Here is a 19799-nt window from a genome sequence, read left to right as displayed (position 1 = left end):
AAAAGAAACCAAATTATTGGGACCAAAATAATATTTAAAAAACATACAAAACTAAAACCTCTAATTTACTCTATGTATTTAAGCCCAAAAAATTATAATTAATATATCTACTAAACAAACCAAACAAACAAATTAAAAAAATACTGGTTTTAATTAAAAAACAAAAATAACTATCAAATATTTGTTTTAGTAAATTACATTATGACAGGAATATAAATAATTGTTATCAATTTTAGTCAAATAACAAATAAATAAATAAAAATATTTTATTCACTTTATATTAATAATTTAAAAAATAAATTGTATTTCTTTAAAATATATATATATATATAAATATAAATTATATATGTCTAATCTTAAATAAATAAATAACTAAATAAATGTTTTATAAATAATAATATTAATAAAATAAATCTAAAAAATAAAAATAGAATTTATAAGATTTAGTCGATTTAGTGACCAAATGATTGATCAAATAAATTATCTGAGATGTTATGTGTCAGTGGACAGGTGTTTATATCTCAATATATATATAAAAAAATACTGCATTATATAATATATGTCGGATAATAGTCTCAGAACTCCCAGGAGTCTAACCATTTGAGTCCATACATTGTGCTATTGGTTTCATGCGAGTGAGTGCCTGACATACCGTAGCTCAACGGATAAAACAAATAAAAACTGTAGACAATTGTCGATACAAGAAGTCCGTGTAACCAATGATGAACACTCGCGGCCAGTAAGCTGTGTGATGATGATAATGATGACGGTATCATTAGCTGAGGTAATACTGTGAACAAGTAATCCACTATAACAGCCGATAACATTGAGCTGAACAGTGCGGCTGGAAAGTAGTGGTGAAAATATAGGACACGACCCATGGAGTAGAAGGGAATGTAGTGCAGAGCCCAACCGATAAATAGCCAAACAGAAGCATTAGTCAGACGTGTGTTTTGTTTAGCAATATCGTCGGCTTCGTGGCAGCCGCGTTGGCGGCGAACACAAACGGTAAACTGGACAACACTGTAGACAAACAATAATAGAAAGTTTGACCACCAAATAATCGGATTTCCCAATAGATAGATACGATATTCATTGCCCGAAAAAAATTGGCCCTAAAAATTAATTGCAAGTAAATTGTATGAGTTTTTAATGTACGGTACGGTAAAAAAAATAATAAAGGTCAAAGTTCAAATATGTACGAATACTTTTAGATTGATTGGCCACTGCCACGGCCGAGATGTCACTTCGCCTTCTTTGGGTTTGAGACCGGCGTTTCCCTGAAACATAACGGCATGCGATTCGACAAACCGTTCCCAAAACGACGGCGCATACACTTCAAAGCTAACATTCGGCAAACGAGGAAAATGATTGTCCTCAAAGTTCCAGATAATGTTGGCATTCAAGAGGTTCGGCGTACACGACACCTCCATCTGTTCGTAACCCCATTTTGGCAATTGTTTTGAATGGGAATGAAGAGCACAGTTCATGAGATAGTGGACAACCTTTACTTTACTGGTCACCGTTTCGACTATTTGTCCCTCACGACCGCCCACTATCTCAATGCGAAACACATCGTTGGCATCACCGGTTCCATTGTCACCGTAACAGGTTATCTGAAAGTGTTTTTTGGTTACCGGTGCCGGCTCTTTATGACTGTGCAGATTGCGAGTGGTCACCAAATGTTCTAATCGTATTAGATCACCATTTTTGACAAACTCAATGTCACCGACATCTGGATCCACTTCTGTGTCGAATTTGTTGATTCGCCATTTATTATTTTCATCTTTATGCGAATAGGTAGTCACCTGTTGTTGTCGAGCACCGATACCTTCGGGATACAGGTGCCAATGTGAATGCAAATATCCACCACCAGTCCGATGATTCTTTAAAGTAACGATCGCTCCGTAGGCGATATATCGGGGCATCGATGCGTTGTATAAGGAGTTACCTTCAAGTTGTGACTGAAAGGCTGAACTGAAGAAGCCGTCGCCGTTTCCAGATTTGTATAACACTTTCAGATGAATCCAGAAGAATGTCATATATAGGATAATAGGTATTATAATCAGACACAGAACTCGAGCCAACAAATGTTTTACAATTAGAGTTAAGGGATTCGAGAGATTGCCGTATATTTGCCACAAATCGGCAATAGTTTGTAAACCAATCAATACGACAACAAAAAGACCAACAAATTTAACGCTTAAATTAATTGGAGAGAAAAAAATTAGTCATTAGATTTCAATGACAATTGATTCATTCGTTCATCAGATGATGGTATACCTTATTGAACAGGCAAGAAATAGACCCGTCCAACATAACCAGAACCACCATTTCTTTGAAAATGGTTTATCATTTTGTGTGATAAACATAACGCTACCAAATACTGAACTAATGATGAAAAATATCAGAATCGGATCCAAAAGTATGTATTGCGATAGTGTTATCATTCCAATGTCTGCCGATAAAATTGATTATTTACTGGACTTCATATGATATATATATTACCGAAAATTATGAATAGCGAGGCCATTGTCGATGCGGTCAACGATCGGGACAGTTGCCAGACTATTATGAAACACTGGGGTATTATAAGTGTACCCAATGTAACACAAAACAGTCTCATTCCGACGTACGGGTGATCTTCATATTTGTCGCCCGGTTTGTTGAAGGCAAACGTCCCGTTATAACCAGTTAGATGACCGGCTAAACCTATTAACATCTTCAAATACCAGATGAAATATTATTGTTAAATATATATAATATTATCATTTAATGATATCCTAAATTAGAGTCAGACCTTTCCAAGAGGTGGATGTACATCGAAAAAGAAGGTATGGTTTATATACCAACTGCCCATTTTGCCGAAATGGGTTTCATCCCAACTGATCCACGTATAGACACCACGTGTTTTAATGGCAGAGAAAAAAATGATATATTTATTAGATAAGAGATATGATATTGAGGTAAAAGATGTGATAATACCAGACATGATTTGGTTCCGATATCTTCCAGAGTCTGGTTCCAAATGCCAGTACTGTGATCGTCGCAAATGCCAAATACCAAGCAATGTCTTCATCAATCAGACGGCGGTCGTCATCATTGGACAACTTTTTGGTGTCCGACGTCGTCTGTGATTTCGTCTTTGAATTCTTCACTCTATTTGCTGTTTTACTTTCTGTTGTCGGCATTGCTATATAGTTGTCATTATTTTCAAATCAATTGTCAATCAATTCCGTTGTCGATGACGACGACCGGCTGGCAGTGATGTTATGTTTTTTATTGTTGTTGTTGGTGTTGGTGTTGTGTGTATCAGCCAAACAGGTTTCTCTCTCTCCCATTCAGAGGATGACCTCTCAGTTCACGCCATCAAAGTATTTGTTGTTTCTGAAGACTTGATGAGAGAGAGAGAGGAAAACTTGAAAAACTTGTTTCCCAAGCAATCAATGAATTTTCAAATATATAAACTGAGTTTGACTTTCAATTTGAAGGGTTTTCTCTCGTTTTTTTCACTGATTATAACCACATCTCTCGGATCACATCATAACAACAAATCTAAAAGTAATTATCACTAATTTGTTGATAATAATTGTTGGCTACTTATGTCCAAATCTGAAGTGAAATCAGTAATCAATTAAATCTTTTTTTAAAAAATAAAACTAAAAAAAATTGCAAAAAACATTGATTTTGTAAATTGATTTATTTGATGACAAAATAACTACAATTTTTTTTGACTGTTTTATTTAAAAAACCTATTATTCAATAATAATAATAATTATTATTATTATAAGACAACTAAAACATCAAATTGAAAATCAATTTGATGTCCGAAATTAAGTGATAATTAAATTTTTACAATTAATTAATTAGGAGACTCTCTATACAAATGTTTTTTTTTTTAATTAATTATCCCAAATGGTCACTAAAAAATCGTTGACCAAAAAAAATAAAATAATTTCTCCATAATTAACGTTAGCCTAACTTTTCTTGGGATTCCCGGAGCTCTTGTTTTTGTCGCCTTAAGTCCCGCTGTCGGAGCCGTTTCTCCCGTTCCCAGTCTTTCATTCTCAACACTTGATCCTCCCATTCGCAGTCGTGATAGGCGTGCAGTTCGTGTAGACAGCGATAGCCGAGCGGACAGTTAGACTTGAGACAGCCCTTGAGCTCCATATACAGGTGGGCGCAGTAGTCGCGCTGTTCGGGCAACAGTTTGGCCGAATCCATCTCGGCTTCGGTGGCAATCATTTCTGGCAATTGTGAAAAATACAAAATCAATACAATCAGTAATCAATTAAAACGGGTCTTTCAATACTATCCAATTGACAAACTGTACAATTGGCTGCAGTGGCGGCCATTAGTGGCCAATCAATTCAATCCTTACTAACCTCTGGGTTTGCGTCCGTTCGGAAAGCCGTACATCGGGTCGTACGGCGACTCTTTGCGATCGTTTGGCCACTCGTGAGCCGGCAGCCACTTATGCGGAGCCGTAAAGTGTTTTAAATCCATGTGATCGCTGGTTATGTTACCCATAGCTGATCCAATAAACTGTCCGATCGTTTCCAATAATAATCACTAAAAAACAATTCGTGTCTTTGGTTTACAAAGTCTGTTGTGTTGTTGTTATTGTTGTCGTCTATGGCTTACTATGTGTTTCAGGGATTGTCTCTCAATTGAAAACTCGAACAATATTTGAAAACATTAATTAAAAATTTTTTATTTAATAAATTATTAATTTTTCTATAATTTTAATGAATTTTAATGTATTTTTTTGATATATTGTTTTTGGTAGCAACTAATAGCAAAAATTATTCAATTTTTATTTATGAAATATTTTATTTAAACTTAAATTTTATTAAATGTTTTAGTTATATATATAATACAGAATATTCTTGACTAATATAATAGTAATTATTATTTATAATTAATTATTTGATTGATTTTATTTTGTTGTTGTTGCTAATACATCAATATATTTCCTATCAAATTAACTTATATAGATATATATATATGACTATTTATATAATTATTATCTTGAAAAATATTGTACATTACAAAATTAATTTAAATGAAATACTGTAATGAATTTTATTTAAATTATAATTATATTATCTTTTTTTAAAAAAATGATTAATAATTTGTCGATATGTTTGACAACTATTTCAGATCAAACAGTGTCTTAATGAATGTGCAATACTATCGTTGGTATGTTTGCCGCCAATAATAGCTGCAGAGTTGTTGTTAGTCTCATAAATATTCATCTGTTTCTTCCATTTAGTCCTACAAAAAATTAAGATTTAAAATACAAACAATTTTTTAAAAAAAATAATAATTTCAAAAATTAGATTAAGACATATCATATCTATAGTGATGTGTCATACCGTCTGTTTTGAAACCATGTCTTAATCTGAACTTCTGTTAAATTTAGAGCAATTGATAGCTCCATGCGTTTGCTTACACTCAGGTACTTATCATTCTGATTGGTAACAATTGGGGAAAAAAATGTCAATAAAATATTTTTTTTATAATAATTTTTATACAACTTTCAGTTCATACCTGAAACTCATTTTCAAGTCTTTCCAATTGTTTGGTATTATAGGCCTGTCGTGGCTTACGTTCAATACTTGGTTTGCGAAATCTTCTGATTGTGTCCAACGATGAACTTCTATTTGCTTCACAATTGTCCCGATGCTGATGATGATGATTATGATGAAGACTACTACCAATTATTGTTGTTTTCTCCCGTTCCTTATAATCGCACAATTGTTGAAAGTATTGGCAATAATTTAGAAAATCAATACAATTTGGCTGCATATCATCATTTAGTCCATAAGATGATAGCGATGGCCAAGAAATTGGCGAAGAATTATGTGATGACGGCGGCTGTTTGATGTCCTGGTCTTCATTGTGTCCGATATTACCATTTATGATGTTATCGATTGAAAACTGTTGAAAATTTTGTTTGTTGTTGTTTTATTTACAGTAAATTACAAATTTTTTTAATAATTTTATTTTACTAAACTTAAAAATAATAAATTGCAATGTAAATAAAAAATATTTTTTTAATATAAACAAATTATTCTAATTATTAAAATATACAATTATATAGTATTTTTTAAAAAATTGTTTTTTGAAATTAATTAAATTATAAATTAGCATATATTAAAAATTGATACAATAATATAAAAATAAATAATCAAATAAAAATTTAGTAAAAATACCTTTAATGATGAATTTTTTGAATTATTATTCATTTAATCTGAAAATTACTTTATATTTAAAAGCACACAATGTTTAAAACAATATACAATATATAAACTAAAAGATTATAATTTTTTTCAAAATATAAATCAATATTATATTATGTGTTACGATATGTTTATTGAATAGTATCTCCAAATTTATAACAACAATACCGTTAATGCCATTAAACAGTTTAGCCAACAATGATATATACGATTGGATCGACCGATTCAATTGATACAATACATGAATGTATCTTCTATTTGCATCACCGGTTGGCTATCACTAGTTGTTTGGGCAATGAATGGGATGGTATGTTGTCTATGTGTGAGAGTCTAAGCCATCGGCATATTTTCGCATCTATTTTATCGCTAAAAATTTCTTTCACAAACAAACTAATAGGACTACTAATAGTTAATATGTTTTCCAATTTGCGGAGAAAAACACATTTTTATTGCTTTCTATTGCTTCATAATAGCTGTAAATGCTTTCTATTAGGGTTTTACTCCTCAATTGTGGAGCAATTGCTCTCAATCTTGGACTCACTGCGAGAGAGTGATGGAGATGCAGATGGAAATGAAGAGAGAGAGAGAGAGAGAGAGAGAGAGAGAGAGAGAGAGAGAGAGAGCTTTAAGTATGCACTCAATATACTCAATCACTTTTATTTTTTGTTTAATCCCATAATTGGTTGAACACTTCACAAATGATTCAATTGTTTGGTGGGAATCACACCATGTGTTCAATGAATTTGCTATAAACTATAATATGATAAGAGAGAGTGTGTATGTATGTGTGTTTGTATGTGTTTATGTGTTTATAGCATTGGTTTTTAGTGATGATAGTGTGTTATGCTTTTGAATCTACGGTAAATGTCTATTGATATAAATTAAGTTTATATACTATATATATATATATATATATATATATATACCACATCACTCCAATCATCACTAATATATATAATGTGTGTTTATGATATAAAAAGCAATTTTTATTTAAAAAAAATAAAGATAATTTTTTTTGCTTCATTTAAGTAGTAGACATTTAAGTGAGAAAATATATTTAACACATTATTTTTTATCGACATAAATAATAAATGATTATATATATAAATGATAAAAAAAATCTTTAAAACATTTTGATAGGCTTAAAATTGAGTACACATGAGATGCGCTATAAAACTTAAATGCATATCTTTACAGTACTGTAGGGTTTTATATTGTTTAAGTTAAATGAGAGATTCATTCAACAACAACAATAATAAGAAAAAACTATATTAATATATAAAAGTATAATACATTTTTATTGAAGCATTAATTAAGAGGTATTATTATGCAGAAAAAGAAAGAAAGAGAGAGAGAGAGAGAGAGAGAGAGAGAGAGAGAGAGATTCAGCAAAAGTGGAGATTAAACTAAAATATTCTGTGATTATAATGAAAACGTTTTCGTTATGAAAGAGAAGAAAAAAATCACTACTAGTTTAGTATACCATTAGACAAGTTATTAATAGATTAGGAATTTTTATATGCTTTTAATGTGTGTTTTATTATTTATATTATGTAATAATTTATTCAATAATATTCAATGTCTACAACCTTTAACTACTGACTAATGTTTTTTTGTTTGTGTGTATGTTATTCAATAAATCATAAAAATAGTAAATTAAAACAACATATGCATTAGCATATAAAATATTTTTTATATGTAAACAATATATATATATATATAGATAGAGAGGCATAAATTATATAAAAAACAAATATGTTATTAATAAAAAAAAGAAATAAAATAAAATGATTTTTATATTAGAATAACTAAATTACTTTTAACATTATTTATTTTATTTAATATATAGAATGGTTTGAAGCAAATAAATTATTTTTTTTAGTAAAAATGTCATAAAATTTCGTCAATATATTAATAACAACCAAACAAGTAGTAAAAAGACTATAAGATAGTATCGTAAATATTAAATAAAATAAACAAACAAATTACTGTTTAATGATCTAAACACTGTTTAATGATTTATGAAAAAAAATCTTATTATTATTATTATGTCTAAGAAAAGCAAATATCAGTTTTGATAGAGTAATGAGCATTGAATTTATTGTTTGCTATAAAAAAATATTTTTGGGTTTAATAGATAAATCACTTTTTTATTGATCGTAAAACATTTTTTTTGAATAACATTAATAATCTCTGTTTTTCTTTTAAAAATAAACTATATATTTAATATTCATGAATATATATATTTATGAATTTATAATAAAACTAATAAAAACAAACAAACAAAACAAATGATTAAATCTAAGATCTATTTTGAATGAATAGAGTGTAACACTTGTAGAATAGTCGAATGACTCCACGCCTGTATCGGACAACTGTGCGGACAGTGTTTGCCATCGGTATTGGTCAGCTCAGGCAAACCAAACCAATCGCTTGACTCAATGTGCTGGAAGTGATTAGATAATAAGCTCTCGATGTAGGCAACAGTTTCAGTATAATTATCATTGAATTTCAATAATGCTTCCAAATAATAACCGGTTGGCCACAACCACTCCTATTTAAACAAATAAACAAAAATCATAATTTTATAAAACGGCAATTTCTTGTATAAAATTATTGTACATTTGATATGATTTAATTTAGGATTATCTAATTTTAAGTTTAACTCACTTTTTTTAATCTATAAAAAATAATTATAAAAATTATAGCAATTTACTATTAGTAAGCATATTTGATAGAGTATACAATAATACAGTATAGTATCAGAATATCCTCGAAATAATTTTTATATTTATCTAAAAAGATAATAATTAATATCAAATTTTTTAATTATGAAAATTTCGGTTTGGTTTTTAGGTAATATTTTTAAAAAATTTAACCTCTCTAATCTATTTATTTATACGAATTCTATGCTAGTTTTTTTGCAAATTAAATTTAAATTTGTTGTCAACAACAACAACAACAACATACCGGTCCATTGTGATAGTTAGCTCCATGTGCTAAGTCTTTATTGTGCGAATCGTTACTATTGTCATAAACACCATTATATTTCAGATCTCTGGAAATTTATCACATTAATAGGTCAGTAAAATAATGCATTAAAATAATAATAATAATATTGAAACAAAACCTGGGATCAAGGGTTTTGATGCCTAACGGTCCGACCAATTCTTGTCTGACAATTTTGAGCGCTTCTATAGCGTGATTCTTGTCAAACAATTCCGGTGCCACAACCATTGCAACCAAACAGTTAGGTCTGAGCTGAAAATCCATCCACGGAATACTGGCCCCAAACGTATCCTTATAAATATGTTGTCGATTAACATACTGTTGCTCAGTATCGGCCGATATATAGAGATGTTTTTCAAAGTTAGCCTCAATTTTGAGACCCCATTCTCTGAAGGTAAACACTGTGCCATCACTTTCGTTGACTCCTTTGAACGGGTATTTATTATCATCGCTAAGATCAGCCAAATAAGTGACTACCGATTTGCTTAGACCAATCAACTCGATAGCTGATCCATCGCGTGGAGTACTGGGCAATCCTTTATTTTCGGCTTTAGCCGATGATCCCATTTTATCCATCCAAGTACCGCAATTGAATCGGTTGCCACCGTAGACAAAACCAGTCTCACGAGAAACACCAACTTTGATATGAAATCCTTCGGCAGTCATGTGTTCATCAATTTGTTTGCCAGCATTTCGTTCAACAAAATCAATGCCATCGTAATGTCGTTGTAATGCTTCTTGGACTGTCTTATACAGTGGTTCCTCGACTATTTCACTGGAAGCCAACAGAGCCGGCGAGTCGTCTGTCGGGTATAGTCGACGAACCGATTGCGACAACAGTTCCAAACCGTTTGGAGCAATAAGACAATAGTCTTTAACGGCCTGAAGCCACCACCAAACAGCATCTCTGGCATTGTATCGGGAATTCCTTCCGCCGTCCAATAAGTTTGGTATCAAACCGTGTCTTAGAGTTCCGGCAAAACCAAGAATTATGTGCTTTGCTTCAGTGAAACGGCCGGTCAGTAGGAGAAGTCCCTTAAGAGCAATGAATGTGTCCCGACCCCAACACCTCATATATCCAGAACTAAAATGTGGTAAACCAGCGGCTATTGTGGCCAACAATTGAGACTCGTCAACAATTTTAGATGAAAGCGGCGGCAAAACTGCTGTTTTATTTGTACCAATCATCGCCACACCTCCCAGAGCTAATAGTTGTACAAATCGCGAGCCATTTCGCACAAATGGTGACGACTGGTTCCAGATTTGATCCAATATTGATGTATAGATTCGTGTAATGATTGAATCGAAATAACGAGGAATCAAATATCGAGGTATTTGTGACAATGAAGTGAACACTTTGGCCAACCAATCGGCAAATGATTTTGTATTCGGATTCTTTGTTAACCGATCGACAATATAATCCATAAGCCAATTGCCATCCCGTAGATTACCGCACAGTGGATGTCCTAAATCATTATGAGTGCGAATGTGTCTCAAATAGTATATAATACTAGCGATTCCACAGTAATTCATTTGACCGAAAACAGGCAAACTATAGGCACCACCGTTTGTGTCATCATGTTCTTCGTGATTGCAGCGAAATAGCAGATAATTCAGATCAATCAGTGATAGATTTGAGATAATTGTGTTGACATCACTGGACTCATCGTCCAATTGTTTACTAAATACACGAAGTTTTTCCAATGCATTCTTGTGATAATCGCTAAGCGATACTTTGAATGCAATGACAGCCGATTGTGGAAAATAATTGAAAATAATTTCATAGGAGTCACCAATTTTGTTGGCTTTGATTAGTTTGCTGTCATCCAGTGCTAAGTCAGTTCGTATATCAGATCTTATTTCGCTGTAACCATTGATGTACTCTTTGTGCTGAACAAAGTTGATCTCCGGTTCGCCCGTCATATGTGTTTCAAACAACAGTTTATCAATAATACCATCGATTCGCAGTGGAGGCAAATAAGGTGATGCTTTAGGATCTTTTGGACAATGAAAAGCAGTTCGGGCCACCAATACTACTGATTCGTGGGTTTCAGGATTATGACGGGTGACGGCAACAGTATCAAAGTCTCGCTGATCGACAAACTGATGACTATAGCCGTTGACTGCCAACCATTCGTGAAGTTTATTAAACGCGAGTTTTGATTTAATTATTGCCGAATCCATAGACAGGCTATTGTTGGCAATAATTTTATCGTCAGAATCCAGATTTTCTTTCCACGATTTATATTCACGGGTTTCGTGGACAACGTTTATGTGGTGCGGAACTAACTCGTCGTGTCCTCGATTGGAGCCAATGGCCGAGAATGTCATTGCGACTAATGCCGATGAGGCCAATGGGTCATATGCCGAACGTTTGATAATTGGCGATTCGTTATCGTGAGTGACATCGAAGAATATGGCGTGACAGACACTCGGCCGCAACGGTAATACCAACAATTCCGATTGTCCACTACTTAGACGCTCTGATTGTTTAAAGATATTTAATACCAATAATTTAAAAAAAAATAATAATTTTATATTAACCAAACCTGGAGGAAATGCACCAATAGGTTCGCCACCAAAACGATAGACCTGACGGCCCAAATCGTGAGAATCGTGTGCCGATAGTCCTTCCCGTATAAGCGAATTAATTCCTAATTTATTGACAAATATATTATCTAAGCCTTCGTGAGCTGTGAACAGTTCAGCGATTAAGTAGAGATTAGGATTGACTCGACGGGCACTGTCAATGAGATGTTGAGCCACATGTATGGGTGTCGAGTGACAATTGTCTAGCCGTAGGCCATGAAATATAGTGGCCATTTGGGTCACGTACTTCTCCATATGTGACCACAAAAATGGACAATCTTGAGGTCCCGAACCGTAGTTCAGTTTTACTGAATCACCCCATGCTATCAGTTCTCGTCTAATATAGACATTGCAACCTATAGTTCAAGAGTTTGATAACAATTGATAATAAAAATAATGGTAATTATTTTTTTTCTGAAAAACTTTCGAAAACTTTTGAAATACCTTTTTCAGCAAAATTTCTGAGCGGATCGTCACCCATAACCCATCCGTTATGAGCCATCAGAAACTTTGAATCGTTGTCATCGAAAGCTAACTTCTGTTCATCTAACAGATCCATATCAGATCCTTTATGAGTAAAATAGTTACAAACAAGTGGACACTTTAGAGAGATTATCTTATGTTTGGGACCCCAACTATCAATACGTTCATAACGTGCCGTTTTTATGACATTCTCGATGGCATCCGACAAGTGATGCCTTATCTCATTTGTCATCACTTCGTTAAGTATTGTTAATTTGTGTCGGATGTTATCTGTCGACCAATTAATCCATTGATCATTATCTCCATTGAATTCGACTTCATTTAAGACGATCTTCAGTGCAATATTGAGATCTATTGTTGATTTGAATCGTCGATACTTATCGTCGACAATAATCTCCAGTTTTAGAGTTTCGTCATTCAGTGGTTTCTCAGGTTTTGAAGTCTTACAATATTTGATCAAAAACTCTTTGAATTCATTTAAAGTCGTGTCGATATCGACTAAATACAGTTCATGTATATTCAACTACAGTAATAAAATATGAGAAAACAGTATTTAGAAATTTGAATTAAAATAATTTGAAAAAAAACATTTCATTACAATTGGTAAGTATTCTTCATGAAGTATTTTACGAATCAGATTCAAATGATCTTCACTGTTAACTTCGGTGGTCAAACCTTTCGACTTCCAGCGGTCGTCAACTATATCGGTAGTCATACGATAAAGAATACGATCCAACAGATAGGCCGGTCTAAGCCATGGACTGTTGAAACAATTGAATGCACATTCGGGATGTGTCTGAAGCCATGGCGATTCGTTGGCCGTATGGTTCAACACAATGTCTGTCAACGACAATATCTGCCACTCTGTACGCAACCATTCAATAAATTGTTGTACATCTTCGACACGACACTCCTTTTCTTTGGTATTGAATATAGGATTTAGTTTGAGCTGATCCGCCAACGAATAAGACGAGTTGGAACCACCCAGTTCTTGGATTGGCGTAAAGTGTATCATATTGTAACCGGTTTTGTGTGACACCTGTCCGCAAGTTTGGATCAAATAAAATAGTTGACAACTAATAATCATTAATATATATATCACATATACGAACCTCAAGTTTCGACTTCCAGGTGGGAAATTGGCCCAAACTTTTGGTCAGTACTGTTTGACACTGAATGGCATTCAAGTCCAGTAGTTGTGTGTTAGCACCCGAACCCACTTTGAGCTGCGGATTGACCACAATGTAGAACTGTCCGCAAACAACATCACATCCCGTTTCGGTGTAATAAAAATGAAACGAACCGGACGTTTCAAAACGGATTGTTGTCATCTCATCGGTAAACACCAGTTTCTGGTAAGTATTGCGCTTGAAATTTGCCGACTCTTTGCTGTAGTCGGTAAACAGTGATATCTTACGGCCCAATAGTGTCGATCCATAGATGAATTGAATCGTATCGTTATTATTGCATCGGAAGAGAGTTGACTGGCGATCGCTGTTCGCATCCAGACTTAGCACATAAACAAATCGCCCGGTGCTTAACATAATGTTAATTGGGGAGAGACAGGGGGGACAACAATTAATTTTTTCAGAGGGGTGGGTGTGTGAAATTATTTATGAATTGATGGCAAAGTTTTTAATAATATTTTTTTATGGATAATAATTTTTATTATTATAATTCAATGTCAATGTGAATGTCAGGTCTGAAAGTTTGTTTTTTTTGGGTTAAGTTTTATTGCAATTCATGTAAACATTTGATCGACGCATGACTACAATACTAGAAGTATTGGATATATATTTAGAGAGAGAGAGAGGATAGGGTATCATTGCTATCACATCCCAGAGATTAGTTCATACCATTATATTAAATGTATAATATTTTTCCATCACTACCAGTCCCACCAATAGTAGTGTAAAAATAATGATACAGTACTTAAAACTGTTTCAATGACTGATAAAAAAACAAGTATTAGTAGTTTTTTGTTTGACAAACATTTCAAATTATTTAATTTGAATTTCAATATCACAAATGCTGGAAAACAACATTTCTTTTTTTTTTGCTGAAACTTGTAATCAGCAGAAAATTAAAAACTAATTTTTAGGTCATTAATATCTCTGGGGGTTTGAATTGAAAAATTTACTAATAATTTATTTGAAAAATATTTTGTGATAATCAAATAAACGACACCATCATTGCCTATAAATGTGATAAATAATAATAATAAAGTTATTGAATTTACACTTATTTATTTTTCAAGTTTATTATTAGTGTAATACCCACACATGTTTCGCATAAATTATTATTTCAAGCATTCAAACAATTTTTATTTATTTTTTATAGGATATATAAATTAATTTTATAACTTAATTAAAAATATTTTTGTAAATAGTTTTGCACAAAATGTTTATTCAAGTTTTAATTAAATAATAATAATAATAAAAGTTTATGCATTAATTTAATAACCAAACATTATAAATATAGAAAAAAATAATTGTGATTAATTAAGTATATAATTTAAGTCAATAAATTGTGGATTCAAAAAATTATTCACAATATTTTGAATACAATTTATCATACGATCCCATTATATATATATAGTATAGTACATAGTATTAGTTATTATAACATATAAAAAACTAGACATATGGGTGTAATCAATGATTACAAATCACATACAAATTATTATATAAATATAATAATAATATTAAGTAAAAAATAATCTAAGAAATTATTTTAATAATTTATAAATTAAAATACTTTCCAATTTAATGATTTATGGTTTGATTTATCAAATTTATATTTTGTTCAGTCATTAATTATAAATCAACATATTTATAATTGATTGGTATTTTATAAAAAAAACAATTTATAAAACATTCATTTAAAGTGCACAATAATTATTATAAAAATACTATAAAATGCTTTATAAATTTGTGTTGTTTTTAAAACCGGGTATATTATATTAAAGTGAGACTAACAATAATAAAATTAATAATATATAAATGCAAATTAAATGCAATCATAATGTGTTTATCATATCATAAAAGTTATATATTATTGATTTTTTCAAGTGTTTGTGTGTATTTATGTGTATATATTTGTGTCCGTGTTTTAATCCCATATATATTTTATAATTACAAATTATATATATATTTAATAACTTACTATTAAATTCAAATAAACCGTTAAATATAACTTATCTATTTATGAAATATTTAAAAATAAAAACTTAAAACAAAATTTTTTTTCTCTAAGAAACAGAAATAATATAAAACATATGATAATTGAAAACAAAAAAAACAATATAAATGATATAATACTTTTAAAAATTTATATATAAATTAGATTTTTGCATCTATTTAATCGGGAAAAATATGTATATATATATAACTTTGCGATTAATTATTATAGAAATAGTGGTAAATGCCTTCTATGGGGTTAAAAAGTACGGGAATGAGGTGTTGGTGCTGTTGGGACTGCTGGTTATGATGCAGTCGGTGGCTAATTGGGTTGACCTGTTGTTGTTGTAGTGGTTGGTGTGATTGTGACTGTTGTTGTTGTTGGTTATAGTGGCCATATGGTGGTGGTGGTTGTCTCGGTTGTACGATTGAACCCAAATGCGTGCCTGTTCGGTCAGCTCGATTTGATGCTGGGTTCGGCCGCATGCGATTGAATGCCAGTGCAGTTGCAGGGCCTGAGCTTTGCTGGACGACACCGTTGCTGCTGTTGTTGTACTGTGGGTTCGGATGGCTTTGGAACGGCTTGCTATACATGTCGTGCCTTTCATTAATCTCACCTGAAATTTATAGATTCATATTTTTTTTGAGAGAGAGAGAGAGATAAATATATAATTATTAGTTTTTATTATTAATAATAAGATAACAAAAAATATGTTTTAAGGCTGTGTGCACTTGAAACGCAACGGTGCTCTCTTATGAGTGCTTATAAGCGGTAGTCAACTATAACTTAATATTAATTTAATAATAATAGCATTGTGTGAGAGATTTTTATTAATTTAAATTCAAGTCTCTGATGTGTGCTCTTAATTTGTGCCCAACATTAAAAAAAATTATAGCAACTATAATAACCACACAATTAAAACAACAAAAAAAGCTAATACTAATATAATAATTTAAAAAGCAATTCATCTAATTGTGCAAAAAAGCGGTGCATCAAACATCACATAACATAAATACAAGCAAAACAAATACAACACATGACACTACTGGCATGTAATCCTGCAATTAAACCGAAACTTACGGCATATATATTGACAACAATTTGGTTGATATGAGTGTTGCCCAACACTACGAGTGGCACAATTAGAGCACTAAATTGATATTTAAATTATATGTATTTTTATATAGATTTTTAAAAATTGCAATTAAAAATAAAATAATTTTTTAAAAATAAATAATAATCAACTTTTGGCTGAGCCGTAAAAATTAAATAAAAACAATTTGAATAAAAAAAAAGTTGTCATAAATTTTAAATACCGGTAATAAAAAATATTACAAATAAATAAATCAAATCTTTTTCAATACTTACTTTTCGTTGTGACACAGAATCTGCTGTCTTGGTGTTGATGATGGCCGCCGATAGTGGCTGAACACCGAGGATCGTACAGGTCTGGTCATGACTATCATTCATGCTTTGTGTTATATAACCGCTACTACTCATAGTATGATTGCCCACTGATTGTAAACTATTTGATGGATTATAACACATGCCATCAGTCATTTGGTCGCGTAGTATAGCCGGCGGACTAAACAACAACATGGATGACGAATCGTGACTTAAAGTCTTGCTCTACACGAACAACAACAGCAGTTGTTTAATTGAATCAGTTTTTATAGATAATAGTTAACTAAAAATATACCGGAGTTTCAATCAATTGAAAACTTTCCATATGTTGAGTAGACGTTTTTACCGGAGTACTGGTTGTGGTTAATCCGGGAACAGCTACATCACCGCCAGAACTCCACGTTGCGGACAAACATTTACGGGATTTACGACACGGAAAGACATTCTAATTAAAGCAAAGTTTTATAAAAGAAAAATCTTATCAATTCATTCAACTAAAAATCTCCAATAAGCGGTCAATTGTTTGTTACCTCTTTATTTCTCAAAGATATGCCGCTGACATCAGAAGCGGGTGGTGTTTCAAACATTGGTAACCATTCGCTGGGTCTCTGAATGCACCGATTTTTCAACGGACTAAAGTTAGTTGGCGTCGAAGTGATAGAACGAGTTGGTCCGTTCAGAAACTGTGTCGGACTAAATGGTAGACTCTTGAAGTCCTGATAAGTTGGTGGCGGCGCCAAAAACGATGCCGTTATTGTGGTGTTTGATATGAGACTATCATTGAAATGGTTGCCACATTTCTTCATCGATGGTGGCGTTTGATAATCGACAAGAGTTTGTCTCTTTTTCAGTATTGTTGGATGAAATGTCGCCGAAATGGGCGATTCGTTTAGATTGACATCGAGTGCTGACAATGGATTCTTTGGAGGCGAACTCATAAGTGGTTCGTCAATAGCAGAGACCAGTTCTTGTACGGTAAGATCACAAAACGCGCCGCCGGTTGACGAGGCCAATTCGGTCAGTTCGCGTTCAATCACATCGGCATTCAATGGTGACAATAGATCACTCAAATCATTTAGGCCGTCATCGCTTTCTTCGTTTTCATTGGACGGAAAACCATTATTTTGCACCGGCTTTAGATTGAATAGTAGGCCATCATTTAGTGATCGGTTAGCACTGGTAACTGTATCGCAAAATGCTTCAAACTGTTTAGTAAAAGATGAAGCCATGGCCGGAGTCAAAGTTATCGATGATGTAGTCACAGAAGACTAATCAACAAATTAGTTGTCAATTAATTAAAAACATTTTGGTCGCGACATAACATGTTTTTTAAAGACATACCTGACATAAGTTTTCGTTTAACTTATTTGCGATATTAGTCACAGTATTGTTAAGACTTTTGTTACGTTTACTATTACGCCGTTTATGCGGTATATTCGGCGAACCTCTGATAATGGCCTCTGCCTTCCTCTTGAGTGTAGAGTTCCAATGATTTTTGATAGCATTGTCGGTCCTTCCGGGCAACAGTTTGGCAATTTTTGCCCATTGGTTACCCCATTGTAGATGCGCATTGACAATAGATCGCTCTTCCTCTTCAGTCCACGAGGTCTTAATAATATCGGGATTCAAATGGTTGTGCCATCGCTCGCGACACTGTTTACCGATACGTCCCTCCAATTGTTTGGCTATTAGAGTCCACTTTTTTGGACCATATTTCTCGACCAATTCAATAACCTTATCGTCTTCCTATTGATGGCCAACCCATCGTCACACCCAAACAATACAGATATTAGACCAACAATTACCGGATAAGATGTCATCAATGGCTTTGGCGCCAAAAGGATTAAAAATCAATTATAGTAATGACTGACCTGTTTAGTCCACGGACCTTTGATCAGCTTCGGGTTCACCACTTTATCCCATCGTTGCTGACACTGTATGTCAGTTCTATCGACAAAATTTGTGGCCACATTAGCCCAGTTGTGTTCGCCATAGGTGTCCACCAATTGCTTAAGTCTATCGTCTTCATCTTTGGTCCATTTGCCGCGATTCACACACTTTTTGTTGACCATTTGGACAGTACTGCTGGCCAGCGAACCCAAGCTTGTGGTCGACGTGACCACTGCTTCAGTCGAACATCGGCTCGACTCGTCATCCGTGTCCAACATTGTGTCCTTCAATGGCTGCCGTCGTAAACGCATTGAGAGGCAAACAGATTATTATTATAATGAAAGAAACAAAAACAACTATCACTGAAACAGATCTATGGATTCAACAGCCAATTGATTGGAACAATCAGTTGTATTGTTAGACAACAATTAAGTTGTCTCTCATATATATATATATATATCGCGCGACCGCAACAACATATTGGCCTCAAAAATGACAACAATGTAAAACAAAATACAAACCTATTTTCACAATAAATAATTGGTTTTCACAAACACTTTCAATGATTACATTAATTTATAGAGTTTTTAAGTCACGATTAGATATATATATATATATATATATAATTAATATACAAATTTGATTAAAACTAAACTTTTAAAACTAATTTTATAAAATCATATTTTTATTATAAAATTACTTATTAATCGGTTATTATTATGTAAAACAATAAAACTGATTGAATAATAATTATTATTACATTTCATTGTCAGTATATATATATATATATATTTAGCGCTGAAAACACACCAAACAATACACACATACAGACAATAGTGCCGCCAATAGTTGTCACGTGACAGCGCACACACCATTTGAATTGCTAGCACAGGCAGCTTATTGGCCTACCATATGGCGCATGTCATTGCTTATGGTAGTGATGGTGATGGTTGACTTGTATTGTCGACATCATCTCAGCTGATCCACAGATGACGACAC

At 32.7% G+C, this 19799-nt stretch overlaps 5 protein-coding genes across 7 annotated transcripts in view; all 5 read right to left on the bottom strand.

The window, feature by feature from the left end:
* Window positions 1-495: 495 nt before the first annotated feature.
* LOC128959499 (protein O-mannosyl-transferase 2-like) lies at window positions 496-3481 on the bottom strand. The gene is made up of 6 exons (XM_054305458.1): window positions 2986-3481; window positions 2801-2885; window positions 2509-2722; window positions 2284-2458; window positions 1209-2202; window positions 496-1115 (listed from the first exon to the last, which is right to left on the bottom strand). The coding sequence occupies exons 1-6, from the start codon at window positions 3189-3191 to the stop codon at window positions 576-578; spliced, it is 2214 nt and encodes a 737-aa protein (XP_054161433.1). The 5' UTR covers window positions 3192-3481; the 3' UTR covers window positions 496-575.
* Window positions 3482-3770: 289 nt separating this feature from the next.
* LOC128959800 (NADH dehydrogenase [ubiquinone] 1 beta subcomplex subunit 7-like) lies at window positions 3771-4659 on the bottom strand. Its single transcript, XM_054305813.1, has 2 exons — window positions 4386-4659; window positions 3771-4247 (listed from the first exon to the last, which is right to left on the bottom strand). Exons 1-2 carry the CDS (start codon window positions 4528-4530, stop codon window positions 3973-3975), a joined length of 420 nt encoding a protein of 139 aa, XP_054161788.1. The 5' UTR covers window positions 4531-4659; the 3' UTR covers window positions 3771-3972.
* A 500-nt stretch (window positions 4660-5159) lies between these two features.
* Window positions 5160-6251, bottom strand: LOC128960403 (barH-like 2 homeobox protein). Its single transcript, XM_054306474.1, has 4 exons — window positions 6219-6251; window positions 5554-5943; window positions 5379-5473; window positions 5160-5277 (listed from the first exon to the last, which is right to left on the bottom strand). The coding sequence occupies exons 1-4, from the start codon at window positions 6249-6251 to the stop codon at window positions 5160-5162; spliced, it is 636 nt and encodes a 211-aa protein (XP_054162449.1).
* Window positions 6252-8491: 2240 nt separating this feature from the next.
* On the bottom strand, window positions 8492-14037 carry LOC128959420 (glycogen debranching enzyme-like). Its single transcript, XM_054305364.1, has 7 exons — window positions 13439-14037; window positions 12925-13365; window positions 12288-12849; window positions 11804-12199; window positions 9376-11737; window positions 9216-9303; window positions 8492-8799 (listed from the first exon to the last, which is right to left on the bottom strand). Exons 1-7 carry the CDS (start codon window positions 13868-13870, stop codon window positions 8554-8556), a joined length of 4527 nt encoding a protein of 1508 aa, XP_054161339.1. The 5' UTR covers window positions 13871-14037; the 3' UTR covers window positions 8492-8553.
* A 1611-nt stretch (window positions 14038-15648) lies between these two features.
* LOC128959428 (myb-related protein B-like) overlaps window positions 15649-19799 on the bottom strand; it is a 395191-nt gene continuing 391040 nt past the window's right edge. Inside the window, exons 1-7 of one of the 3 annotated variants that reach the window (XM_054305376.1) lie at window positions 19322-19380; window positions 18782-19093; window positions 18252-18656; window positions 17441-18178; window positions 17206-17355; window positions 16875-17135; window positions 15649-16122 (exon numbers count right to left, since the gene is read on the bottom strand). In XM_054305376.1, the coding sequence (XP_054161351.1) occupies window positions 15757-16122; window positions 16875-17135; window positions 17206-17355; window positions 17441-18178; window positions 18252-18656; window positions 18782-19078 (2217 nt within the window). In that variant the 5' untranslated portion in view covers window positions 19079-19093; window positions 19322-19380 and the 3' untranslated portion in view covers window positions 15649-15756. Of the gene's footprint in view, window positions 16123-16874; window positions 17136-17205; window positions 17356-17440; window positions 18179-18251; window positions 18657-18781; window positions 19238-19321; window positions 19381-19799 lie in introns of those variants that run through there. The other 2 variants (XM_054305377.1, XM_054305375.1) reach the window with 2 other exon arrangements.

The sequence above is a fragment of the Oppia nitens genome, unplaced genomic scaffold (assembly GCF_028296485.1).
Source record: "Oppia nitens isolate AA-2021 unplaced genomic scaffold, nextdenovo-longstitch-racon4-pilon3 scaffold4_pilon_pilon_pilon, whole genome shotgun sequence".
Classification (NCBI taxonomy): Eukaryota; Metazoa; Arthropoda; class Arachnida; order Sarcoptiformes; family Oppiidae; genus Oppia; species Oppia nitens.
The sequence above is the reverse complement of the archived record's forward strand: the minus strand, read 5'-3'. Positions and strand labels throughout refer to the sequence as shown.